This window comes from Balaenoptera physalus (genome assembly GCF_965194825.1).
Source record: "Balaenoptera physalus genome assembly, chromosome: 2".
Lineage (NCBI taxonomy): Eukaryota > Metazoa > Chordata > Mammalia > Artiodactyla > Balaenopteridae > Balaenoptera > Balaenoptera physalus.
In genome coordinates this window covers 34,611,106-34,638,537 of record NC_138883.1, presented here as the reverse complement: position 1 = coordinate 34,638,537, position 27,432 = coordinate 34,611,106, and the positions used below count along the sequence as shown (strand labels likewise).

Sequence of the window (27,432 nt, the reverse complement as noted above, 5' to 3'; positions counted from 1 at the left end):
GATTGAGACCTAAGCATATGGATATGGGAACAATACACAACAGTCTCTAACTCAGTATTACCCGATGCTCCTAGTGACTTAAGTTTTGTACCTCCCGTGGAAGGGCATGTGATTATTTGTGTTCTCAGATGGAGCTGTTTCCATGCCAAGCTTTATCTCTACCACACTTGATTTGTAAAGTAAACTCTCAGGCACTGGCTCAAAATTGACTAGTATTTACAAATTTATACACTTCTTTCTGTCAAGAGACTCTTTACCCTTCTTTCTTGTCCACGGCTTAGGTCAAGGGTTTGCTTTCTCTTGTGCCCTTCAGCAAGTACAGACTTGGGAAGGGGTAGTGCCATCTTTAGTGGATTTTTCCATATCTGTGAGCAGTAATGTCAGGTATAGAGCTGTGATCTCCCCGGGGAATACAGCAGAGGGGTACAGGGACAGAGAAGGAACAATAGTGGGGTTCCCGATGGAAAAAGGAAGACCACAGAGGGGATAAGTGCTTTGTTCTGGACCTGCATGTCTGTTCAGAGTGCACAGGCTAAGAAGGGAACTGGTTGCTCGAGGCCTCATCTTGACCTGGTAAGTGCGCTTGTGGGCAGTTGTATGATGGGAGATTAACACTACACCATATCCTGGAGCTTTTACTATTTAAGTCCAAATTCATGTTGTAGGAAGACATTGGGCCCGGTGGCTCCCACCCCCGTCCTAACTGAATGGAGCTGGATGATGGCCCGAAACTCTAAGAATGTCAAAGGAAGGTTCATGAGGGTCTCTGGTGCTGCAGTCCAGGAGTATGGATAAACGTGGGTGAGTGCGGAGGAGTGAGAAGGGGTAGAAGGAAGGAACAGGGGCTCCAGACTTTCTCCCTGAAATCATCCACCATGCTGCTCCCGCCCAGAACCTCACAAAGTCAAGCCTCTGGACTACACCCAACTAGCTTCACATTCCTTCTTTCCTCAAGTGGAGACCACGGCTGAATATGACATTTCCCTTGCAAGATGTAAAATGGGCTTGGATTAGAACTAGGCCTAACTTAACTCTGTCCCCAGACTTGTGTCTGTTCCTTCAAGACCTGGACAACTTCCAGACCACAAGAACATAGTGTATAATAGGAATCCAGTAATGCTGTCGTGGTCATAGCTTAATTGCTCTGAAGAGGTAACAGGATCCAGGCAATATCAAAAGCATGTGAGTCCCCTCTGATCTCAGCATTGGTCCTCAGCTCGCCCCCTTGCCAAATCCCTGCCCAGGATCTTCACCAGTTGGAGACAGTGAGTTGGCATTAAACTTGAAAGATGGGAAGTTATGAGGGCAAATTCTGGTTCTCTGACTGGCAGATTGTGGCTTTATTGAGTTAGTTGTCAACTTCTCTGAATCTCAGTTTTCTACTTTACTGATGAGATCAATATTTTAAAAACACTTTAATAGCTTTATTAGAAAAATGATTCATACTCCTTATAAAACATTCACATAATATAAAAAGAACAAAGCAAAAACTAAAAACATTACACCAAATTTCTACACCCAAAGATAATCATTGTTACTATTTGGCGGAAAAAGTCTTCTACCAATATTTACATACATATAGTTTTATACATATAGTTTTACATAAAGTCAATTATATTATACATACTTTTCTAGAAATTGTTTCACTTGACATTAAGTAATGAATATTTTTCCATGTCAATAAAAGTAATTCTTCAACGTAAATTTTAATGGCTGCATAGTATTTTATTTTCTAGATGAATTTTAATAACTTATTTACTAGGTTCCAACTGATGGACATTTTGATTATATCTTTTTTTTTCTTTACTTTGTTATTATTGCTGCCATAAATATTTGGGGCAACACGGTCTTTTCAAGCATCCTTCTCCTAACAAGAAAAATATTGAATGATGTAGCTCAAGGAAGGACACAAGAATCATAAAACTCTGTCAGTGAGAACAGGAATTTGGAGTGGAGGAAAAGGTCCTAGAGAATTTTTAGTGACCTTTACCTCCATAAATGGTTTCCAATCTTATGTACATTACTATTCCACTGGCTTGAATGGCAAGTATATTTAGGGAAATTTCTCATTCTGAATATTCCAATGGATTTATTTCTTTTTCTAAAATTTAATTAATTAATTTGGTTGCACTGGGTCTTAGTTGCGGCAGACAGGCTCCTTAGTTGGGACATGCGAACTCTTAGTTGTGGCATGCACGTGGGATCTATTTCCCTGACCAGGGATCGAACCCGGGCCCCCTGCATTGGGAGCGCAGAGTCTCTACAACTGCACCACCAGGGAAGTTCCCACCAATGAATTTATTTCAACACTAAGATTTTGCTTCCCAAAAGGATCATGTTCTTCCCAAGAGTGTCTTTGTTCCAGAGATCCTGGGTCCACTAGGCACAACCCCCTGTGCCCTGCAGGGAAATTCCTGCTTGCAGGTTCAGGCAATTCCAGATGCCATCTGAATGTTTATCCAGTGGCCAATGGGACAATGCATAGTGTTTGGAAGGAGCAGCAGTCACGTATCACTCCCAGAGCAATGCCTGTTGGTTTCCCATCCTAGGAATCGGTGTGTTCTGCTCCATCGCTTACCTCCCTTCTTATGTACAAGACCTGTCTGTAGGCTCTACATGATTCCTTTGGGTGGACCCAACTCTGTAAGAAGAAAAGGACTAGTGTTCCCTCTTCTGGACCTGAACCAGGAAATTGAGAACCTAGAAATGTGGATATTCCTTTTTGGAAAGGTGCACTGTCCATAGGACCTCTCTGAAAACTCCAAAGCTCACTTTTACATGAGGAAAGCTCCCAATAGGTGGATTCCCTCAGTGCTCTGAGTCGAGCAGTCTGGTTCCACCTCCGTGTCCCATCACTTTATCTGTGGCGGAGTAAAGATGATTCTCAACGCTCAGCTTGGACTTTGTGCAGAAGAGACTCTTCCTGTGCCCTCCTCTTATGGCACAGTTGGGTGAGAGAGACCTGGAAAAAGTGCCAAGCTGATGGTCTGTGCATGCTGGAGCCAGGTAGCTGGGAAAAAGGAGAATGTTCTTTCCATCTATCCCTACTTCACCTTAGTCTTTTAATACCACTAAATTCTCCTATCCCCTTCCCTGAAACTATGTAAAATTGAACAAGGACAAAGGATACAGAGTTTAAAGTCTCCACTTTAGGCAGAGCTTAAAGCTTCGTCAATCACCACTTTTCAAAGTGACCAAAGCCTGCAGCGGTCCGAGGAGAAGGGAGCAGATCTAGCCCTAGGTGTGGCTGGGAGCAAGAATGCAGGGGCTCAGGGTCCTTTAGGAAAATAAGCCATGCCGACCACTAGATGGCGCTGAGCAATAGCCTCCGACGTCCTGGCGGGTCCCGGGTCACACCCAGGACTCTGAGACGGCAGACAGGTTTGTCATCTGGACTAAACCCCCTTCACAAAAAGGCGTTGGCAACAAGAGCTTCCAGTAGGATATGAGCCCTGACGCTTCTGGTAAAAACCCCGAGCCTGAGCACAACGATCAGAAGCACAAGGAAGCAAAGGTCTGATTGATCAAAGGAGACCTACTGGTTTCATCCTAAACCACCCAGGTGTGGGGCAAGGGCTGCAGCGGCTATGCCTTCTCATTCATTCAGGTATTTCACGTCTTCCCTTCTCTGTGAATGCTGGGGTGCTTGCTGGCCCAGTATTACAGCCACCCTGGAAGGCGCCCTGCAGGGAAGCGCGGTATCCCTGAAGCAGAGGGAACTCCAAGCCCTGCCCCACCCCGATTCATAGGCCTCTTCCAGTCAGGAGAAGCAGCTGCTTAGAGAGGAAGCCAAGGGGCTCCCCAGGCTGCTATAGCACCTGCCACCTACTTGGAGCTGGTCTCTGCCCAGCCCGTCCTGCCCCCCGATGTGAGCTGCCATTGTTTTCATCTGTGATGAAAGCTAATGGAGAAACAGGACAGCTGGTTTCAAACCATGATGTTGCAAGTTCTAAAATGATCTAGAATCCCAGTTAGATGACTGGATTTACCAGGTTCTCATTCCCTGAGCTCCATCAGCTCCCAACTCAGCTTCCCTTTCTCCCTCCCTGACATCTCCTTTCCCCCCTCTCCGCCCCTGTCCTACCCAGCCCCCGTCCGCCTGGCTCTCTCTTGCTTGGGGAGCCCACAGCTGCACTGGACAGATCATTTTGCATTGATATCTGTTGTCATTACATCAGCTCTACCCTGTGTTCCCCTCTGGGGCTGTTGCTGCTCTCTGAGAAGATCACTGGAGTGTTGGAATATGATGTATGACAAACCAGTCAATACCAGGCACCCTACGGGTCCTAAGGAGCAGGGAAATACAGAGCCCTGAGCCTGAATGCATGTTTTTAATAAGTGTCCCCGGGATTTCGTGATGGGGAATCACTGCCTACCTTCTCACTGGAATCCTTCTCCTTCAGGCCCTCCTTCCACCTAATCCTCTTAGTAGTTTGTTTCCAGGTCCCTAGTCTTTGCACATCTTCCTAGTCCTTTACCCCTTTATACCTTCATGTTCCCTCCTCATTTAACAACACTTACTAGGTGCCTGTCATACGCCATGCACAGGGGCAGACCTTTATCTCCACCCCTCAGGGCAGATAAGAATCCTGCTCCCTGTTTTCCAAATGCAGAACCCCTCCACTCCCCATCCTCCGCCTGGCTCTCTTTGGCTCCAGAGCCCACAGCGGCACTGGACTGATCATGTGTGGGGATACAGGTGGTAACTGCATCGGTTCTTCCCTGTGTTCCCCACTGGGAAGAGCCTGGATTCAATGGCAGGTATGTCTGCTTCTGAAGCCTGTGCCCTGCGTTCATCCGTCACACTTGCCACAGACTGTTTCCTCGTGCAGTGCCTGGAAAATAGGAAGTGCTCCATAAATACTTGTTAGTGAGTAGCTGAATGAATAAATGAAAGAAGGATCCACACTCAACGTTAGGATACACCCACCCAATAGACACACACACACACACACAGAATTCTGCCTCTGGGCCTTCTCGTTTCCTTCCTACCCTGCACCTCTCTGCAAGTCCCATCACTGCCCTCCCAGCCCCACTTGGATGATGACTGAGCCTCTGTGACCCAGCCCATGGTTGCTCTGGCTGCTCCCAGAGATTCAGCAGTAGAAATAGCCTCCCGAAAGCTACCAAGCTCTGCCCCTGCTCCTGAGGCAGAAGGCTGGACCAGGACTGGCCCTAGGGCTCCTGAGAATCTGAGGCCCCTCCCCCCTCTCCTCTTTGCTTTCCTTCTTCCCCTTTGCTCTCCTTCCAACAGCAACTGAGAACCAGGCCCTGAAGGCAGAAGAAGGGTTGCTTTGATTTGGGAGGGCTTCCATGAGGCAGGATGGATCTCTGGAGCCCAGAGCCCTGCTCAGAGAAAACAAGTGGGGTTAGGAAGTGAGGTCTCTAGAAGGCCCAGGACATGGGGAGGATGAACCGACAAACATTTCACCAGCTCTCCTAGAGTTATTGCTGCTTCTCAAGCTATCTTGCTTAACTATTGCAATCCTGCAACAAAGAGTATTCTCTGGGAGCAGATACCACCTCTGGACCTAGTAGAGGAGATACCGAGAGAGGGACGTAGGAGAGTATCTGGTAAACATTAGACCTCCAGCAAATATCTCTTCAAAGAATGCATAACAAAAGCTACCATTTATACAGCACTTGCTAAGTGTCAGACACGTACTATCTCATTGAACCCTCTCAACAAGCCTAAGATGCGAGTATTATTATCACCATTTCACAAACGAAAAATTAACTCAGAAAGCTTAAGCAACCATCCCAAGGTTACATCAGCACATATGTGGGAAAGCTGGGACTTGAACTGCAGCCTGGCCGGTTCCAGGGTCCCCATTCCTTCCCACAGTGCTGTCCGGGGAACCAGGCACAGACTAGGAGGCTGTTATATTGACTCTGGAGGAATTTCTTTTTTAACTATTTCACTCTAAACGGTATGGTGTATGGATATAAATGGACTCTCCTCTCACTCCTAGAGTGGTTAGTTAGCACCTGAAGTGCTCTAATCAGGAATCTGCACTCTAGAGGGTGGTTACATAAACACTTCAAACGCCATCAAAATGTACACTAGCGGGCTGGACGTGCTTGAAGGATGCTAGAAATAGTCTTTCACTGGTGAAATGAGTGGCTTTCAAAATATGGAAGTAGCCAGAAAGATGATGATGAATGATGCGTGAGAACCAGACCAGGCCAACCCCCCAACTCCCTGGAAGCAGGTTGTGGGACTTTTGGTGCCTGCTTGCTGATAAATGTTTGTATATTTGGCAGACTTTGGCCTTGGCCATGTTTAATGCCCCACCTGTAGGAGGTAATGGAAAGGGGACAAGAGGCCTCCACTCACCTCTCATCTCCAGTGGCTGGAAATACAAGAACCGACAATTGCCAAAGGGCCAAATGAGTTCAGATCTGTTCACAACAGGTGCCTATCCAGGCCTGATGCTCTTCTCGGAAGAGTAAGAGGAGGCCCTCAGCTTCCGTGGCCCAACTGAGCCTTCGACTCCGGGCACATGATGACTTTCTCGCCTTCTCGGTGCTGTCAGGGCACTTGTAATAATAAGCTAACATCAAATAGAAACGAGCTTTAGGTGGGGTGGGTACCATCTCTCCATGAATCCTTAGAGGGGTCTGGAGGCTCAGAGCCTTTCTCTCAGCTCCCACCCAGCCCTGCCCGCTCCCCTCCCTCTCCCACTACAGCACCCATCCAACATGGCTTTTTTTTTCTTTACCTCAGTTTTGCAAAGTTCCCCCTCTGCTGTGGTGACTCCCTCATAATCCTGCCTTTTCCTCCAGCTCTCAGATATTGTGACCTGAAGGGTAGCTGTGCCGAGGAAATAATTTCCCCACTTTACAACAGGACAAACTGAGGCAGGAAGCAAGGAGATGGTTTATCCAAGCTTATAGTTGGGCAGCTAATAGAATCCCTAGAACAACTTGAAAGTCAGCTACCATGAATGAATGAATGAACGAATGAAATGGTGGGAGGAAGGGAAGGAGAGAGGGACATTGGCGTCAGCAGATACTATCATCTGATTCGGCAGCGGCCATGGTTTGACTCTGTCTCAGTCCATGGAGGGCTGCATAGAAAGTGCTTTAAGGACTTCCCTGGTGGCGCAGTGGTTAAGAATCTGCCTGCCAATGCAGGGGACACGGGTTCGAGCCCTGGTCCAGGAAGATCCCACATGCCGTGGAGTAACTAAGCCCGTGTGCCACAACTACTGAGCCTGCGCTCTAGAGCCCGTGAGCCACAACTACTGAAGCCCGTGTGCCACAACTACTGAAGCCCGTGTGCCTAGAGCCCGTGCTCTGCAACAAGAGAAGCACTGCAATGAGAAGCCCATGCACCGCAATGAAGAGTAGCCCCCGCTCGCCACAACTAGAGAAAGCCCGTGCACAGCAACGAAGACCCAGCGCAGCCAAAAATAAAAATAAATAAAATTTGAAAAAAAAAGAAAGAAAGTGCTTTAAGACAAAAAGATTGTGGGAAAAAGACAGTGTCTCAGACATTCCAACCTTTGATCCCAGAATTAAGTTAGGGGTAGGTCACCCTGAAGGTCCAAAAGAATTCATCCTTGGGGAGGCGTGGCATGGGAGCTGTCGTTGAGGGCACCGCTGGGGAGCCAGGCCTCACTGGAGCCTGAACAGCTGCCTCTGATGATTGGGGACCAATGAGAGGGCAGGTGGAGGAGACATCAGAAACCCAACCAGAGCTCGGGGGAGGCAGGCAGGACCTTTCTGGGCTGCTAGCATGGGGTGGCTGGGGTCAGGCAGAGGAGGCAACTGTAGCAAAGAAGACTGGTGGGACAATCCCTAGCATTAGATGGGAAACTGCTCTGCCTGTGTGCATCCTTGCCAGCCTGGTTATTGATTACCTGCAGCCCCCAAAGAATGCCAGGGTCTAGGGCTGTGGGAGTCACTTTCTCCCTGGAGTGGAGGAGGGGGCAGGCCCATCCTCCTCCAGGCATCCATTCTCCCTGGGGACTACTAGGTAGGGACTTATAATAGTAAATAGAAGAGCTATAAAACTGAGCTCTAAAGGACATTATTGGGACAACTGGGGAAATTTAACTATGGCCTGTACAGTCAGTGATAGTATTGTGTTGATGCTAAATTTTGTAAGTGTGATGATATTAGGAAAACATGCTTGTTCTTAGGAGGAACATGCTGAAGTATCCATGGGCAAAAGGTCATGATGTGTACAACTAAGTCGCAAATGGAAAAAAAAATATATATATATATATATATTCACACACACACACACACACACACACACACACACACACATATACATGGAGAGAAAAAAAGAGTCAGGGAGAGAAAGTAAATGTAGCAATGTGTTAACAATTGATAAATCTAGGTGAAGAGTATATGGGTGTTTAATGCACAGTTTTTTGCAACTTCTATAGGTTTGAAATTTTCAGAATAAAAAGTTGGGAGGAGATTTGAGGGAAGAAGAATAGCTATCACTTATTGAACAATGATCAGATCCCAATATTTACGTAACTCTATTATCTGACTTAATCCTCAAACCAGCTCCAGAGGGAGACATGGTGATTCTCACATTAAAGATATGGAAACCGAGTCCCAGAGATGCTAACGAACTCGCCAAAGTTTACAGAGCAGGGATTGCAACAGAGCCCAAAGCAAGGGGGAGGTCATGCAGAGGAGTGTCAGCTAACACTTTATTGAGCCTTTCTGTGTGCCGGCAGTGTTTTAAAATCGTCCGTGTGTTTAACTCGTTTCATCCTCCCTCTCTAAAAGCTTTGTGCTTTGTGATAAATCACTTCATCGTCGCCGCTGGGAGGGAACAAAGGGGCACTCAAACACACTGACAGAAGTGTAGGTTGGTGCAGTCTCCTTTGAGCGCAGTAGGGCAGCATCTATTGAAATTTAAAATTCACATTTTGTTTACACCCAACAATTCCACTTCTAAGTGTTAAACCATAAAGATAGTCATATATGTGGACCAAGAGGTATGTAAAGAGATACTCATTGCAGCAAGGTATACAATAGCCAAGGACTGGAAACATCCTAAATATCCATCATTAGGAATGCTAGGTAACCATTTTTAAAAGTAAGGCAAATGAACAAACATAACAAAGCAGAAACAGAGTTATAGGTACAGAGAACAAACAGGTGGTTGCCAGAGGGGAGGAGGGTCGGGGGAGGAAAGAAATAGGTGAGGGAGATTAAGAGGTACAAATTTCCAGTTGCAAAATAAATGACTCACGAGTATGAAATACACAGTGTGGGGAATATAGTCAATAACCATGTAATATCTTTTTATGGTGATTTATCATAACTAGACTTATTATAGTGATCATTTTGAAATATATAGAAATATCAAATCACTATGTTGTATAAGAGGAACTAACACAGTGTTGTAGGTCAATTATACCTCAAACACAAAGTAATTCACAAACTCTTAGAAAAAGAGGTCAGATTTGTGGTTATCAGAGGCAGGGTGGGGCGGCGGTGGGGGGGACTGGATGAAGGTGGTCAAAAGGTACAAACTCCCAGTTATAAGATAAGTAAGTACTAGGGGTGTAATGGACAACATGATAAATACAATGAACGCTGCTGTGTGTTATTCATGAAAGTTGTTAAGAGAGTAACCCCTAAGAGTTCTCATCACAAGAAAAAAAATTTTATTTCTATTTCTTTAATTTTGTATCTGTATGAGATGAGGGATGTTCACTAAACTTATTTCATCATGTACATAAGTCAAGTAATGCTGCACACCTTAAACTTATACAGTGCCATATATCAATTGTATCTCAATAAAACTGGGGGGAAAAAGTACGGCATCTCTAAGTGTGCTGACGTGTCACACTTAGTGTCCATGAATGGTAAAGACAAGAGAAAAAAGCCTTCCTCAGTGTTGAAAGGGATATATAAAAAAATATATATATATGAATACACATGCATTTATGAATACATGAATACTTACGTATGTTTTATATCTTGAAGGAATACACACAAAAATTTACAACAGTAGTTGCTTTGGAGGGGGAGTGATCTAGGGGACAAGAGACAGGGCAGGAGGAAGGCTTACTATTCATTGTTAGCCCTTCTGTATTATTTGAAATTTATACTATGTGCATGATTACCTGTTCAAAATGAGTGAGTGCATGCATGCATGCATGAATGAGTGAATGAATGAATGAACAAACGAGTCTCCCTTACAAACTCCACAGGACTTGCTTTTGGGCTTCCTTAGGCAACCACTTCCAGTGTTGAAGGGGACAGCAGAGGTCAGTGTCCCACAGTCTGGGGCTGTTCTATTCCAATCCTCAGGAGCTATGAATCCATTTGCAAGCTCAGCCCCTGAAGTCCCACTGACCTAGTTGAATTTTCACCCTTGGCCTCCTGAACTACTGGGGTCAGCTTTCCATAGAGTCTGGGCTCTCAAAATTGTGCATGAGAATTACCCGGAGAGTTTATTAGCTGGGCAAATTCCCAGCCTCACCTCCAGAGACTCAGATTCAAACCTGGGGTGCAGCCAGGGGCTCCTGTACCACTGCCAGGAGGGAGACTTCTAAAGCCCCTTTGGAGAAACGGACCCTGGTGACGTCTGCCCCTGTTCAGGCTTATAATGAGAGCCCGCAGGATTGGGGCAGAAAGCTCTGTTTTGAAACGCGGATTCTTCCCTGCAATATTCCCCATATTCATCTTCTTTACCCCATATCCACCTAACCAAAAATTGAGTGCTCCACTCTCCTCTGGGTGTAGGATTGTACTGGTGAGCTGAGGGACTGCAAGGGTGCACCGCGAGCTGCCCGCAGGCGGTGGCCTGTTGGCCTTTCTGGCTCCTAGGCCGGCTCCTTTAAAATAAATGAGTGCATGCATACATACAGTCGTACAGACGCAAGCAAATTACCCTTTAGCCTGTGGCGAGTTTTGTTTTGTTTCAAATTACAAATCAGAACTTTGGTCTGCCAGTGGGACAGACTTCTGCTCCAAATATCCGGGCGTGACGGTTCCTGCAAGTCGCCCGACAAATGCTGGAACCTCCTTTTGGGGGGAGGGTCTGGTCTAGTGCCGCGTCCCGCGAGGGTCCCAGTTTGGTTGGGAGCTGAGCAGATGCCGGGGCTCCCCGGCCGCCCCGGGCGGCAGCCGATTCGGCCTCCACAGAGAGCTCGGGGCCGCAGTCCGGGAGACACCCCCCTTCTCCCCGCGGCCCACGGGACCCCGCCGCCGTCCCCGCCGCCCCAGGGACGAGCCCAGCGGTGCGGAGAGGTGGGAGGCTGGAGCCTGCTGAGGTCATTTCCTGTGCCTCTCCGCGAGCCGCCCCGGGAGCCGAGCCCGGCGCTCTGCCTTTAAGGAGCGGGCGGGGAGCGGACGAGGCGGGGGCGCGGCGGAGCGTTGAATGGGGCGCTGCGAGGTCGGCTCGGCTTTGTGCGGCCAGCTGGCGGGCACCCCTCCCGGCCCAGCCCGGGCCGCCCCGCCCACCCCGACCCCTGCTGCCGGGGAGCGGAGACCCGGCGGCCGCTGCGGACTCGGACGAGATCGACGCAAGGTCAGCGGCGGACGCGCGCGGGGGAGGACCGGGTGCCCGGTGCGCCGCAGGGACGCCCGCGAGCGGGCTGGAGGTGAGCGGCCCCGCGGGCAGAGGTGGGGTTGGTGCGGGGGGTGGGGGGGAGGGTTGGTTCGCGGGCCCGGGAGGGTGTTTGGTTGGGCGGAGAGGATAGGCTCCCTCTGGCCGGAGGGCGATTCCGGAGCAGGTGCCTCCCTACCTGGAAACGAGCTCCCAGCAGCCAGGAGCGCTGGGAGCGGCGGGTCAGGCTCCGGGAACCCGCACCTCGAGGCGAGGAGTAGCCTTCCTGGAGAGGATCCGGAGTTTGGGACCGGCTCGATCCAGTTGCTCCGGGAAGGCCCCTCGGAGCGAACTTGCAGGCTTTCCACCGCGTTGCCTGAGCTCTCGCTCGCTCGCTCGCACTCCTCCCGCTTTCCTTAAAGTCTCATCTCGGGTTGTCTCTTCTGTGATTTTTGCGTGGTTCTCTTAGGGGTCCTAGGCTAGACTCCTAGAGGCAGGTCAGCCAAACAGAAAAGAAAACCAGTTGGGTGCCGAATGACACCAGGAGCTCTGCGTCCTAGGAGCCTTAGAGAGGAATCGACTACCGGGGCGCAGGGGGACCTCAGTCGAGGTGGCAGAGGTAATGAAGACCCTCTTCTGGGAGTAGATCCGCTCTCTGTTGGATCTGGCCCTGCCAGGGGACGTCTCCTCCATAAGCTTTTACTATGAATACACCTCATAAAACTCTTCCGGACAGAGCCTTAGTTCCAGCTAAAACTTCTGCTTGAAAGATCATTTTAATAGCAATTTCAATGGAGAAGTCATTCGTTCCTTCATTAAACTTTTTGGACTGTCTTCTGTGCCGCAGACACTGTGTGTATGGTAACATCACTTAACACTTTATAGAACATAACTTCTAGTCTTTCTGCTTGTTATCCCCATTTGATAAAGGAGGAAACTAGGACTCAGAAAAATTGTGATTTGCCCAAGGTCATATAGCAGAAAAGTGGAAGAGGCAAGACTCAAACGGACGCCTCCTAAAGTCCAAATGTGGGGTTTGCTTCACTGTCCAGCCCCCTCCCTCTCCCATAGGCCTCCGAGGGGGTCTGCCCAGAGCTGGGTTACGGTGGGGTACAGCCGGTGGTCCCAAACTCATTGAAACTAACAAGTGAGCTGAGAAAATGTGACTCCCCTCCACCAGCTGCAGGGAAGGGGGTATTGTTCTTCCCACTGTGCTCCTGGAGGAGTGCACTTTACTGTTCCCTCCTTCTCTCTGGTAGGCTGTGTAACTGTGGATCTCTGTGCTCCCTATGGGTTGAAGAGTGCTTTCTGCGTGCTGACGCTGAGGTGTCAGGATTCCCTCACTCCCGGTCCAGGTGACTTCATGGCAGGCTGGCCGCTGAGCCACCATCCTGCATTCTCTGGCCAGCCCACCTGAACCGTCTCTCCCTTCTGTCAAAAACGAATTCAAAACTGATCACCTCTGTGGGGAAACTGGCACTTGTTGCTGGCTGGAGTATGAATTAGAATAACCTCAGGGGAGGGCAATTAGGACTATTTGGCCATTTAAAAATGTACATTACTTCGTCCTACAATCCCATTTCTGGAACTTTATCCTTCAGATAAACTCTGATGTGTATGAAATGATGTCTATTTGTTGAACATTCATTGCAGCATTGTTTATTTTAGCAAAAGGTTTAAAACAACCCAAATGCCTGTCAATTAAGGACTCAAATAAGAGCATGTAATAGCCGTACAGTAGAATACAATAAAGCTGTTAAAAAGCATGAAGGGAGGCTTCCCTGGTGGTGCAGTGGTTAAGAATCCGCCTGCCAGTGCAGGGGACACAGGTTCGAGCCCTGGTCAGGAAATATCCCACATGCCGTGGAGCAACTAAGCCCGTGCGCCACAACTACTGAGCCTGCGCTCTAGAGCCTGCGAGCCACAACTACTGAAGCCCGCGCACCTAGAGCCCATGCTCCGCAACAAGAGAAGCCACCGCAATGAGAAGCCCACGCACCGCAACAAAGTGTAGCCCCCACTAGCTGCAACTAGAGAAAGCCCGCGTGCAGCAACGAAGACCCAACGCAGCCAAAAATAAAATAAATAATAAAAAAAAAGCATGAAGGGAGAATGGGATAGATAGATAGATAGATGTAGGAAACTCTCTGAGTTATATTAAGTACAGTGTGTATAGTGTGCCACCATTTGTGTGTGTGTATGTGCATCGTATATAAGAACACTCGTATATGCACTGAACAGCTTGTATTTGCACTGAAAGACACAAATCCCTGTAACAGTAGTTGCCTCTGGGGAGAACTATGGCTGGAGTACAGGGGTGGGAAGAAGCCTTACTTTGCATCATATACTGTTTTGCTTAATATTCAAAAGTAAAGAGATAAAATAATTTTTAAAAATCCCCTGACCTCCTCTCTGATCTGGTGGTGAGCACATCTGTGGGCTGCGTCTCCTACTATGCCCAGGGCACTGTGGGTTTGCTTTTGTTTGTTGATAGTAACTGTCATTTATTGAGTGCTTCCTGTGTGCCAGGCTTTTGTAATACCTCCTTTAATTCTCAAAAAAATCTGACATAGTGTGGTCTATGAAATTGCCATTTTCGAAGGTCGAAAAATGGTTAAATGTTGACAGTTTCATATGGTTCCACCTAATATTATGGCTCTCCTTTTCAAATATTATTGCCCTCAATTTCAAATAGGCTCAGAGAAGTTAAGCAAATGGTCGAAGGTCACGAATGTCACAGGATTAATTTGTGCTTGAGCCAGTATTCAAACCCAGGTCTCTTTGGTGCCAGAACTCAGGATCTTACGTACTACACTCTGCCATTTCTCTTTATTGGTTTTGCCTTCATGGTTCTCTTAGCCCCTTTTGGTATTTAGATCCCAGAAGGCTTGAACATGTTCACCTTTTCCTGTCTCTCCCAACATTGTGAAATGTGATGCTTACTCAGCACCCAAAAGAGGTTAAATGCATGTTGTTGGCTTGATCACATGACATTGAGAGATGGAGGGAGTTGTGCCCCTGTGTCCACTCACCCTCCCACCGGCTCGAACCCCAGAAAGGGGGCGCGGAGCTCTTACTTGCCCACCGTTGGGCACGTGGTTAGCCTCATCTGCGGAGCACTTTCCAAGTGGGAATGACAAAAGGTGCTCGCGCTCAGAGAGTGAGCCACGGTGAGGTGACAGAGGAGAGCCTAGTGGAAACTGTACCCAGAACAGAGTCCCTGTTACCTTCTGATGCCTCCTGCAGCGACCTCTGACCTCTTTCTTTTAGGCACTTGTGCTGATTGGCCCTCTTTGCAGGAAAGTCCCAGGATATTCAGACTGTAGACCTGAGCCTCACAAGCCACAGGATCTTTGCTCATCTTTATGTGCCCAACCTCACACACAGGAACCACTTAACAAAAGTCGGTTAAATTAAATTAAATTTTAGCATTTTGTCGATTTCTGGTCAAATCCCTAAACTTGCCAGAGCTATCCCAGTTCAAGTTTGCATTTTCTCAGAGACAGGCTAGAGTCTGAAGTTACCTAACAACGTCCTGTGCCCTCTTTTCACCACAGTCCTACCCGCAGCCCCTGCCTCTTGAGGCATATCTCTGCTGACTTCTGTGGCCGTGTCAGTCCAGGGTACTGGAGGGCTTAGGGAGTTCCAAAGTAGGTGCCAAGGCCATGGCAACCGTTTGACTCTTGCCTGCCAAGCAGTTTAGCACGCTGGGCACTAGTGGGGATCAAGAGAACTGGCTTTCACAAGAGTGGCTATGAGTTGGTGATCATTAGCTGGCTGGAGGGCACAGGGGGATTTATTGTACTGTTCTCCCTACTTATGTATGTTTGAAGCTTTCCAGAATAAAGCTTGAAACAAACCATTGAACTGGGGTTTGTCCCCAGTTCACATCCCGTATATCATTTCCTCATCTAACACAACACATTAATGCTATATGTGCATTAGGCTAGCCTGGTAGCATAAGACTCTACCACCACTACGGAAGCATCTTCATGGAAAGAGGACAGTTTTAGATGTTGGGAGATCAGGATTCTTGGCCCAGCTCTGATACTACTTGGCTGTGTCTCTAAGCAAGCCACAGATGTGATGAGTTTTCTCATCTGTTTAGTGTGAATTATATCACTTGTCCTCCATCTCAGGGATATCGAGAGGGTAACGAGAGAAATAACACCTGATAAAGCAATGCTTTGAAGAGTCAAGGACCATTCTGCAAGTTCTTTCTGCTTATCCTTGCGCATCTTTATGGGAGGTACAAGTACAAGGTGACTTAGCAGTTGAGGTTCATCTTACTGGTACCTTCCCTTAACATCCTGTGTTATATAGCCGCAGCTCTGGCCACCTGCTTCTGTCAGAAGAGCCTCTGGGCCTTGGCTTGGCAGCAGGCACCTTGCTCCAGATCCATTTAGAAACCTTTTAGCTCTCTTCGCGTGCCGAGACAAGCCTCACAAGAGTGCCGGCTCCCTCGCCAGCATCCCCAAGGCAGGGAGAGGATTAAGCAGAGCACTTGATGGGTTCAAAACCTTGATGTCATGAAGATGCTGGATTGGGGAAAGTGCTCCCTACAGACTAGGTATAATCTCAGGTGTCACAGCAAGGCAGAGACCAATGACATATCTTATTTCCAAAGTCCCTGGAGATTTTGATAATTTGGGTTTCCACTCTCCCAGTGGAATCTGAGCTGCAGTTTTGACAATCAATAAGAGGGAATTAACATTCACCAAACTTTTTTTAAACAACACTAAAGGATTGAGTTTCCCCTGCCCTTTGGTTTTACTTGGGTGCTTTTACTGCTAATTCTTAGCCCTGGGCTAGGTTGCAAGACTCCAAGGTCCTACCTTCAGATCTGCCACTTTTTTTTTTTTAATTATGCAGGGAAAGTAAAATCCCCTTAAAGGACAAAGAAAACCAAACATGAAGCCTGCGGGCCTTCTGTGGAGGCCCCACAAGGTTCTGTTGTGTCTTTTCAGCTGTGATCTTAGCTCAGAGAAGGTCATGTTTTGTTTTCGTCTTTTGTCTTCCTGCCCGTTCCAGTTGGTCCCAGTCTTTTGAGGTGGGGATTGCTGGGAGGTCACAATGTCGGATTGTTTGGGATGACAGTTCCGGGAGAGCAGGGCTGACTGAGGTCATGTGTCCAGTGTTCTGAGCAGCCCAGAACCGAGAGACTCCATCACCTGACCCGTCAGTGGTTTAACTGTTGGGCCTTTCTCTACGGGTCTACTGACCCTGTTTTTTAAACAAAAAGTCAGGACACATGGTAAATGTCTGTGCTTATGGAGGTTAAAGCGTCAGAATATTTGAGACCAGGGTACCCTGGGAAATCTGGGGTATAGGTTCGCCTTAGTGCCAAGGATCCTGAGAGACCCTATAAAATATTTCATTCTTAAGAGTCCACCCGACTCATTGTGAAATCAACATTGTTTGCAGTTTTTGGATGGGTAAGGAGCACAGTAGCTAAAAACAGGCATTTTGGAATGAGAATCCCAGCCCTACTACTTACCAGCTACAGAACTCTCTGTTCCTGAGAGTGTGGACTAGTGCCCACTCCTTGTCTCATGGGTTCTCATGAAAATGAAAGAGGCCACACGTGCCTGGCATATAGTAAGGACTCAATAAATAATAGCTGTTTGTTGCGTATAATGGGAGAATGATATTGTAAAAGTCAGATGTGGGGTGGGAAGCAATATTGGTGGTTAACCTATCAAGGACAGGCTCACTGATGCTCCAGGGTAATTTTAGTGACATACGGGAGGTGGCTGGGTTTTCTGAAGCCATGTGGCTCCTGAAGAAGGGAAAGGAGATTTTTTTTTTAAATGGCAATTTTTTTTAAACTTTCTTTTTTTTTTATGCAAGTATAGTTGATTTACGATGTTGTGCTGATTTCTTCTGTACAGCAAAGTGACTCAGTTATACATACATATACATTCTTTTTTTTACATTCTTTTCCATTATGGTTTATCCCAGGATATCGGATATAGTTCCCTGTGCTATACAGTAGGACCTTGTTGTATATCCATTCTAAATGTAATAGTTTGCCTCTACTAACCCCAAACTGCCAGTCCATCCCTCCCTCCCTCCCCCCTGGCAACCACAAGTCTGTTCTCTAATGACAAATTTTTATTATGGGAAATTCTAGGCATATACTCAAGTAGAGAGACCAGTATACACATCACCCAGCTTCAAAAATTATCAACATTTTGACAAATCTTATTGCATGTATCTCCCTCCACCCCAGCTCCTCACCTCCTATGGTGAAGTGTTTTAAAGCAAACCCGAGGCATTATATCATTTCACCTGTAAGCCATATGTATCTCTAACAGGTGACATTAAAAAATACTATCAAGACTCTCTGCTTCCACTGCAGGGGGCACGGGTTTGATCCCTGGTCGGGAAACTAAGATGCCACATGCTGCATGGAGCAGCCAAAAAAATAAAAATTAAAAAAATTAAAAATAATAAATAATAGGGACTTCCCTGGCGGTCCAGTGGTTAAGACTCCATGCTCCCAATGCAGGGGGCATGGGTTCGATCCCTGGTTGGGGACCTAAGATTCTGTATGCCCCATGGCGTGGCCAAAAAAAATTTTTTTTAATAAATAAATTTTAAAAAAATTATAAATAAATAAATTAATTAATTAAAATATATTATCAATATAGAAAATTAACAATCATTCTTTAAAATCACCTGATAGTAGGGAGACCATATGTCATGGTTTGGGACAGACCAAATTTATACTTGTTGCCAAACATAATTATTAATAGCACCCTGTAAGGGAGATTTAAAAAGTCCTGGTGGTGGATGTGTCTTCCAGCCCTTCTCTGCTTTGTGCCCTCTCTGCGCCTGTATCTCCCTTCTCATACACACTCATACATCCTTCTTCATTTTCTCATCCCCAACCCAGGTTTTTTTTCTCTAAAATATGTTCAGGAGACATCTGGGTAAATTCTCCTGCCTGGAAATATTATAGGTGTCTCCTTGGCTTGTTCTGAATTTGTCTAAAGTGTTTTCCAAAGACTTGTGGTTTTCTCCAGAGGCTACAGCAAAATATCTACCAATTTTCTTGTTTGCATTTTATAACTTAAAGGAAAGAGTGAGAATCCGTTCCAAAACAGGATGATTTGATGACAATATATGAAATCCCAACTAAATAGAAAGTTGTCAAGGAAATTTGAAACATTACATTTTCGTTCCATTTTTTCCCATCTAAAATCTATATAGTTGTAAAGAATCAGTACTCAACTGGGAACCAGGGTTCTGCCTCCAGTTAGCCACGTGATCATGGATGAATCTGTAACCCACTTTAAGCCTTCCCTAAACACCCTCCCGCCAGCATAGTCCACTCCATTTCTCTGCTTCCATTTATCTGCATATTGATTAGCAATTGTGACTACATTGTAATTTTGCAATTAGACTTTACTAAGAGTTCTTCAAAAAGACAAGGGGACCTCTCTCATTTCCCTTTGCATCTCCGTGCCTAGAACAGTGTCTGGCACATAGATGTTTGTTGAATGAATAAATTTTTGTTAAATGGATAGTTGAATGAAAAACAAATGAGCCCTACTTTTCACTTCTGTAACAATGAGACTAGGTTTCTCCTTGCGGTTTCTCGGGTTTTGTGATTTCCTGAGGTTGCGCAGCTACCTTCTGATGGAACGGGACATGCTGAGCTCAGAGAGCTGGCCATGGGACAGAGGGAGAGCCAGGCTCACTTCCCTTCCCCCACCCTGTTTCCTCTGTCCTCCTTTGGTCTCCTCCTCCTTTCCGCAGAGAACTCTTCCTCACACACTTACTTATCTTTTCCCCTCTCTGTGTGCTGGCCCTCAGGGCTCCCTGGAATCTCCAGAAGTTGCTTCCATCATGGCAGAACTCAAGGTGGAGACCCGGACCAGTGTAGACTGGCAGAAGCGCTGCCTGGCCCTGGAAAGCCAGCTTTTCCGGTTCCGCCTGCAGGCCAGCAAGATAAGGGAGCTGTTGGCCGACAAGGTGAGTCCTGGAGAGCAGGCAGCCTCTAACGTCCCTGCAGAGGTCACTGTCAGAGAGGGAGAGTTGGGGAAAGCCAACTTTCTTTCTTTTTTTCTGAGCGGTTTGATTGATTGGTTGATAGATTGAAATATATTTGACATATAACATTGTGTAATTCAAGGCATACATGTTAATTTGATCCATTTATATATTTTAATGATTGCCATTGTAGCAGTAATTAGCACGTCTATCATATTCCATAATTATCATTTCTTTTTAGTGGTTGGAATAATTAAGTTCCAGTCTCTTAGCAAGTTTGATGATTATAGTACAATATTGTCTGTATTCACTATACTGTGCCTTAGAGCTCCAGGGCTTATTTATTCTCTGTTGCAGGAAGGTGAACTTTTAATAAGGCGCTTTCCATTCTTGTAAGGTGAAACCCAAGGTAGTTTGCTTTTTCAAAGACCAAATTCTAAGCGGTTGACTAATCTGTCATCTTGCATCCTCTCCTGCTCTGCTTCTCCATATGACACACCAAAGAAATGATACAGACCTTCATGGTCGTGCATCATCTCGTGAGTCACGTGTATCTACAGTGGAGGTTCTATTAGTCCCCTAACATTTCTTCCTCAGTGTGGGGAAGGAAGATATTTTAGGAGAGAAGAATGGGTATCCCCACCCTGCTGCTCACCCTCTATTAAGATTATGAGCTGTGGAAGGCAGGCTGGTTTCTGGTGACAATGATACGGACCTTGGAGCCAGACCTGTCTGGCTCTGCCACTTCCTAGCTACGTGACAGTGGGCAAGTCCCTTCACTTCTCAGGCAGGGACACAAATGTCTACCTTTCGGAATTATTTTGAGAATTGTATCAGATGACATATATAAAGGTTCTGGCATAGAATCGGTCTTAACTGGGAACAGTTATTATCTTTACAGGTTTGGGTGGGCTGGGCTGGGAAACTGACCATTATTCATAACGTTTCCATGGGAAGATACATTCTAAACGGCTATTTTCTGAGGCATTTTGGAGCATAACCCATCTAGAAAGTGACAACCTACACTAAAGTATATATATCTTAATTGAATCAACCATTCTGTCTATAGTTTTGTTTACAGTAGCCATCTTCTAGTAAACCCTTCTTTCCTAGTACAAAAGTAAAATTCAGTCCACCTCTAAGGAATGTCAAAGTCTTGATGAACAAAGCCTGCATAAATGACCTGTTTTCTTGACAACCCCACAACCTGGAGTCCAGGAAGACAAGTCACTGATGTCACCTCTGCCCTTCCACTGCTGAGGGGAGTGGCCCTGGACTAGCTTGGGCTAGAATTCATGAACCCTGGGTGTGTTGGCATTGCTGTCTCCTAGTTCAGGCTTTGCAGAATGGAGACCCGCAGGGTTCCTTTGGGTGTGGTTCAGGTACTGCTAGTAGAATTCAGCCACCTCGGGGAAAGGGAAATAAACCTGAGACAGTGGTGTGGTCCTGGGACCCCCTATGCCAGAAAGCTGGAGTGCTGGTTAACCATGTACGTTCCTGGGCCCTACCCCCGTCCTCCTGATCCAAGTCTCGTGCTGCTAATTATCTGTCTGTTTCAGAAGCGCCCAGAAGTTGGTTTTGTACACTATCAAATTTGAGAACTTTGTCTTGTATATGGAATTGGAGGTGTGCAAGGGAAGGAAGGGATAAGAAGGGATTGATTCAGCCAGCTGGTCTAAAGCACATCTCAGAGCCAGGAGACTTCTGTTTCTAGTAAAAACCTAAACATGACCACCATGAGACACCTACTAATACTAGATTAAATATTTAAAATATCCTTCTAAGTGCAGAGCTGTGTAGTAAAAAAATAAGAGGAATCCTCAGGGGGCAAAATGAAGAGGAAAAACCAGAGTGGAACTCACAACTGGCAGCTGAGTTGGGACGGGTGAGTGTGACCTCCCTTTAGTAATGAAACTTTCAAGGTTGAGTTTTAACATCTGTGGAGACAGAGATGAGGTCTGGCCAGTTGGAGGCTGGAGCTGAAACTGAAACTTCCAGGTGAAGTCAGGACTGTCAAAGGAGTTTACACGAAATAAAAAGGTGGACAAGGAGAAGAAAATCATCCACCAGCACAGGGAGACGACAGAACAGCTTCTCATACTTAGCCAAGGCTCTGGGCAGAAAAAAGAAAAATAAAGAAAATGAAAATTGTTCCCCGAGAGCCTGATGATGTTAGTGGTTTATCAGTAGAATTTATACTATCTGTGTGGATAAGGAACCTGAAGTTTTGGGCCAGTGATACCCCCAGAGACCTTGTAGAAGCAGACACAGAACCTCTCCTGGAAGAACAAGACCTCAGCCCTGATTACAGAGGATCCCCACAGGGAAAAAAAAAGTCCTTAGTGAAGATGAATATATGATCCACAATGACTAAATACTTGGGAGAATAACCCACAGTGAGTGAGAGTCTACATATGCAACAAACAACTGGACTCGATCACCACGAGAACTTCTAATAATAGAACTGTTGGCAACACACTAAATCAATGAGTTCAGAACTATTGAAAGGAATTCCCTGGCGATCCAGCGGTTAGGACTCTGTGCTTTCACTGCCGAGGGCCTGGGTTCAATCCCTGTCGGGGAACTAAGATCCTGCAAGCCAAGTGGTATGCCCCACCCCACCAAAAAAAGCTATTGAAGACATAATAAAGTAATTGAAAATATAAGACAAGAACAAGACACCATCCAAAAAGATGAGAAAAAGAACCAAATAGAACTGCCAGAAATGAAAAATGTTTGCAATGAAATTAAGTGTTCAGTGGATAGATTAATAGCAGATTAGGCACCACGTGAGACAGACTTCACGAACAGAAAGATAGACCTGAGGGCAGCATAGAGAGATGAAGACACAGGTTGAGATGTGGTTGCCAGAATGACAGGATCCTTATGGAGATTCCAGAAGTGGAGAAGAAAGTGAAAGAGAGGCATGATTCAAAGAGATAATGGCTTTAAAGTTTCCAAACTTGGTGAAAGACTTAAAGCCTCAGATTTAGGAAGCAGGATAAGACCAAGCAGTATACATGTTTAAAAAATCCATTCCTTTTCATGTAACATTCCAGACATAAGCGATCCAGCTCTGGGGGGAGGTCTCCTACATGTTTGAAGGTAGTTCACCCTCATGTCCACATTCCAACTCCTTCCCTTTGATAGCATGGGCCAAAGGTTGCCTTCATTCCTTCTACTCACATCCCATTGGCCACTTATTCATGTGGTTATACCAGGCTGCAGGAAAGATTGGAAAGTGTAGTCTTTATTCTGGATAACGATATGCTCTGTTAAAAGTCAGAGGTCGTATGAAAGAGAAGTGGAGAACAGAACGTGGGGAACAAATAGCAGTCTTTAAGTCTAGATTTTAAGTCTAGAATAATAGAAATAACAAATAGAAATAGAGCATATAACTTTCAAATCAGGAGAGCAGCTACTGGAAATGGAATTAAGTCTATTAAATCCAGGTGAGGAAGAGAGAAAGGAGTATAGAAAAAAAGTAGTAAATACAAAGCACAAAATGCAGTGGTAGCAATAAATCCAAACACAACATTTTAAACCAACTATACTTCAATTTAAAAAAAAAAAAGAAAGAATCCAAATATATTGGTCATAAATAGACCTATACAAGAATGTCCTTTACAGCAATGATGCGTGAAAAATTAGAAATACACTAAATGTCTATCAACGGGGGATAGATAACCATGTTGAGTGTATTTGTACAATGGAATACTACATTGCAGTTAAAAATGAGTCAAGTAAAGCTACATGTATAAGATCAATAAATCTCAAAAACCAACATTGAACAAAAAAGATCAGAAGGATATATATATAGAACAATACAGTTTATATAAAGTTTTAAAACCTGCACAAAACAGTACTCTCTGTTGTTTAGGGGTGTATACAAATGAGGTAAAAATGTAAACACAGTCAAGCATAGGGTAAGTACACTTGGAAGGAGAGGGGTAACATTGGAGAGAGGTACACTGGAGGCTTCAACTGTCTGTTGTGGTCCATTTCTTAGAAACAGCAGAAGCAGAGATGACAAAAATTAAGATTTGACCAAGATGAATGGTGGATACATGTTTTAAAAAAATTATTCTCTGCATGTTTCTGTTGGCCTGAAATATTTCATGATAGAAAAATGTTTTTAAATGCCTTCCTCCTCTATTCCCCAGGGGCCTCAGACACACTATAAACAAACACCTTCTTCTTCCACAGCCCCTTGGGTCTGGGTAGGTTGAACTTCTATAATATCGGCCCCTTCTTCTCTTCCAGACTGTGTTTGCTCACCATCAAAGTAACCAGAATGCCCTCCCATAACAATGTTGGGGGCTCAGAGCGTGACTTGGGTAAAGAAAGGAGAAGTATATAGACACAGGGCAGAAGAGCCTGGCGGTGTGGGAGGGGAGAGAAAGAAATCTTGACTAGGAATCATGGGCTGGGAGACTTAAGTAGGGAAGAGGGCTGGGACATTAGCCCGACACCGGACCTCTTGGCAGGAAACCTTCAGGCCGTAAACACCATGTTGCTCAATGTCAGGGCTGTGCCTGTCACCTGCTGTCATCCCCAAACCAATAGGCCAGGTTCAACAGTTCATTAGAGGTTTTCCCCAATACGTCAAGGTAACTTTCAGGTCACAGGAAGAGATGACCCAGGTGTCTCAGGAGAGCTCCTGCCGGGGCCGGGCCCTGGTCCCTGTCTCTGTTGCTGCTCCCAGAACTTACTTGTTAGTCATCATCAGTACCCACCTGCACCCAGGTGAGCCAGGTCAGCTGGGTCCCTCTGGCCAGCCCCCTCCCTCGCCTGCCCCCTCCACCTCTTCCGTTCCGCACAGCCCGCCCGGCCGCCCGTGGAGATGGCATTGCCTGGATGGCGGACGGCCACTCACTCGCTGCCGGCGGTCGTACAGGGCAGGCCAAGCCTGTGTGTTTCCCAGGGGCCCGGCCCTGCCTGGGATCAGATACCGCGCACTGGCCGCTAAGGCTTGGTAGCAAGCCCTCCTCCTTCCCCACCGCACAGTCTGCTTGTACCTGACTCCCTCTTGCAGAATTGCCATTCGAGACAGGATAATCCCTCACCTAAGGGTGAGAGAGGGCAGGAAGGGTGAGGAGAGGAGGCAGCCCTAGACCTTGCTTCCGCTGGGACACCTCTCACGGTCTGACGTGCCCTTGCCCGGGCCGCCCATTCCGAAGCCAGGTGAGCTGTGGGTCACTTTCCATCCAGCACAGAAGTTGAGGGAATGGCTCATGTCTTAGAGTTCATATCTTGTCTGCTCTTGGGAGCCATTTCCCCAGCGCTCTTCTTGGTTGAAGAAGTCACAAAGGTAGTCAGATCAATCTAAAAACTGATGCTGTTCTAAGAGCTGGATATTAAAAGTCCCTTGGACTTTGTTCATTCTTGCTAAACTTGTGCCTCAGTTTTCCCATCAGAAAAGTGGGAGTATACTCTCTATCCTCAAAAGAGCTTTGTATCATGATGAATACATGACATCAATATTAGTACTAAAACAAGTTAAAACTTTTTGATTTATTTACTCCCTCTCTGCTTCCAAAAGGGATTTGAGTGGCTCTATTAAAGAGGAGACATTATGTAATAAAACATCCGTCATTTTTGAGCTTGAATATTTTTCACTGAGGCACCTCTTCCCGAGGCCTGTTCCGGTGAGACTGTGTGCACTTCCTCTTTTTCTAGAATCCCTTACTAGTCTCTCCAACCAATGTTTTGAAATACAGTAACTCAGTTTTATATTTATATACCAAAAATTTGTACTTCAGGACTTTTTTTTTTTTTTTTGAGTGTATAAATGGTTCAGTTCAGTCCCTTAAACAAAGGAACAATGACTATTGCTCCTCCCCTCTCTGACCACAGATTATACAGAGGCGGTGATTCAGTTTAGACACCAGCTTCACAACGTGCTGATAGAACACAAGGCCCAGAAAAACGTATCCTTAAATACCTCAGAATTTGTGAAAAGGCCGGGTACTATAAAAGGAGAATACTAGGGCTGTCATGACTAGTTGGAAATAAAATCTGCATAAAGTCATCACAGAATCAGCCTTAGCAGACCTCCTTGCTGACGGATCTGATTTGCTTTGGGAGTAGATGCCTTCTAGAACTTTATTCACTGTGTATAAGTGCGTACGTGCGTGCGTGTAGAGAAAATTTTATTCTCCTAACCCCCATTTTTAATAAGGCCCTCTATAGTATTTCTCAGGAACCATAGTCTTGCTAGAGCTTTGTACTCCTGTAAAGCCATTCGAGAAGAGTCCTGTGCCAATGGGGGCTCTGCCCTGGGATGCTTGCTTTGTGTTCGGCGGCCAATCTAGTGTTTTTCAGAGTGTGGTCTGTAGACCACCTGCATCAGGATCACCTGGGATTTTCTTTTCAAGCACATTCCTGGGTCCATGCCTCAGACCTGCTAAATAAAAACCTCTATAGTCAAGGCCCAGGAATCTGTAACAAGCTCCATGTGGATCCTTATGCCCCTGAGGGTGTGAAATCTACTGCCACGAACTCTTGCCCTGGCCATGTCCCTGGGCCCATTCACCTGTCCTTCTAGTGGACGCCTTGAGCCCTTTGAGCCTCAGAGGGGGTTCTGGGTCGGGGGGTGGGGAGCAGTGGACCCACAGACAAGACTTGGAGTCCTTTCTTTCCTGCCTCTTCTGCACTCAGACAGCAGGGCGGCCCCCCAGTTTTGTCTTGGGAATGAGCATATGATTTCAATTGAACAAAAGATTTGATACTAAAAAAACAAAAAGTTGAGAATCATTGTCTTTGATTACAACAGAGTTAGAACCATTTAACAGCTAAAACTGGGGGTTGCAGTCTCAAAGGCTTGCAGGTAACTAAACTTACATGAGTGAGGATTCGGGGCAGTGTGCTACAGCTTGAGGAGGAAGCCAGGTATTGCCATGAGAAAAGGTAGTCCTAGCGTGTCCAGATCTCCTGAGTTTTCAGGAGAAGCTGGAAATCGGGGATTGCATGTGGAATCTGGGTTTTTACGGGACGTGAGATTTGGATGTGAGGGGCACGGTGGCTAAGAGTATAATAGACTCCAGAGCCAGTCCTCCTGAGTTTGAATCCTGGCTCCGCCTCCTAGCTGTGTGACGTTAGGCAAGTTACCTAACCCCTCTGCGTCAGTTTCCTTATCTGTACCACAGGGATAATAATAGGACCTGCCTTCTAGGACTGGGATGAAGATTAAATGAGTTGATACGCGTAAAGTGCTTTAACCAGTGCTGGACACATAGCAAGTGGCCTTGTTCAGTTATATCTGTGTCGGCTAAATGCCCGCAACACTGTAGGTCTTACGTGATGCTCTGTAGGCTAATAGTTGGCAGCCTCTGACTTAAAGCCATTCTTTCTGTGGATGGATCATAAGTAGGGTGGCCGGGTAATTTATCGTCTAAACCGGGACACTTTGGAGAGAGAAAGGAAGGCTCTATTACTAATTATTCTGGATGACAGGTGACCACTGGACTGTCCCAGGCAAGCTGACCCTGGTCCTAAGTGCCATCTTTGTATATGAAAATCCAACAAGTGACTTATAGCTGCAAACTGCTCAGTAAGTGCCAAATTGTGCACGTGAGCTTGGCATGAGGCATCTCCTGTGATCTTCACAGCAGTCCTAGGAGGTGGATACTAGGAGGTGATGAGGAAACTGAGGCAAAGAGAGGTTAAGAATGTATCTAAAGCCACACTGTGGTGGAGCCAGTCGGGCTCCAGAGCCTTAGGCTTACCTGTACCATTCTCTCCAGCCGGTGCAAAGCAGTGGTAAGAATGTTGAACCCTTTTCAGAGGGATAGCTGAGACCCAGCCTGGCGTGGCTCTGGGCTCAGACCACCACTCAGCACGCAGGTCTGTGCTGGGAGCGCAAGAGGGTGTCTGCTGCCTTCGGGGCCAGTATTTCACAGCGT

The 27,432-nt window shown here is 46.3% G+C and overlaps 1 protein-coding gene and 1 long non-coding RNA gene across 4 annotated transcripts in view; one reads left to right on the top strand and one right to left on the bottom strand.

The window, feature by feature from the left end:
- Positions 1-1,409: 1,409 nt before the first annotated feature.
- On the bottom strand, positions 1,410-19,337 carry LOC309655965. 2 transcript variants are annotated; one of them, XR_014261083.1, is made up of 3 exons: positions 11,730-19,337; positions 6,338-6,554; positions 1,410-4,835 (listed from the first exon to the last, which is right to left on the bottom strand). It is a non-coding gene; the product is annotated as an uncharacterized lncRNA (long non-coding RNA). The 2 variants fall into 2 exon arrangements; XR_014261082.1 differs by having other exon boundaries at positions 1,410-6,554.
- The window catches only part of PLEKHH1 (pleckstrin homology, MyTH4 and FERM domain containing H1), a 55,786-nt gene continuing 34,902 nt past the window's right edge, over positions 6,549-27,432 (top strand). For both annotated transcript variants that reach the window (XM_082451563.1, XM_082451564.1), the window contains exons 1-2: positions 6,549-11,585; positions 19,352-19,510. In XM_082451563.1, coding sequence (XP_082307689.1) covers positions 19,385-19,510 — 126 coding nt within the window. In that variant the 5' untranslated portion in view covers positions 6,549-11,585; positions 19,352-19,384. The remainder of the gene's footprint in view (positions 11,586-19,351; positions 19,511-27,432) is intronic.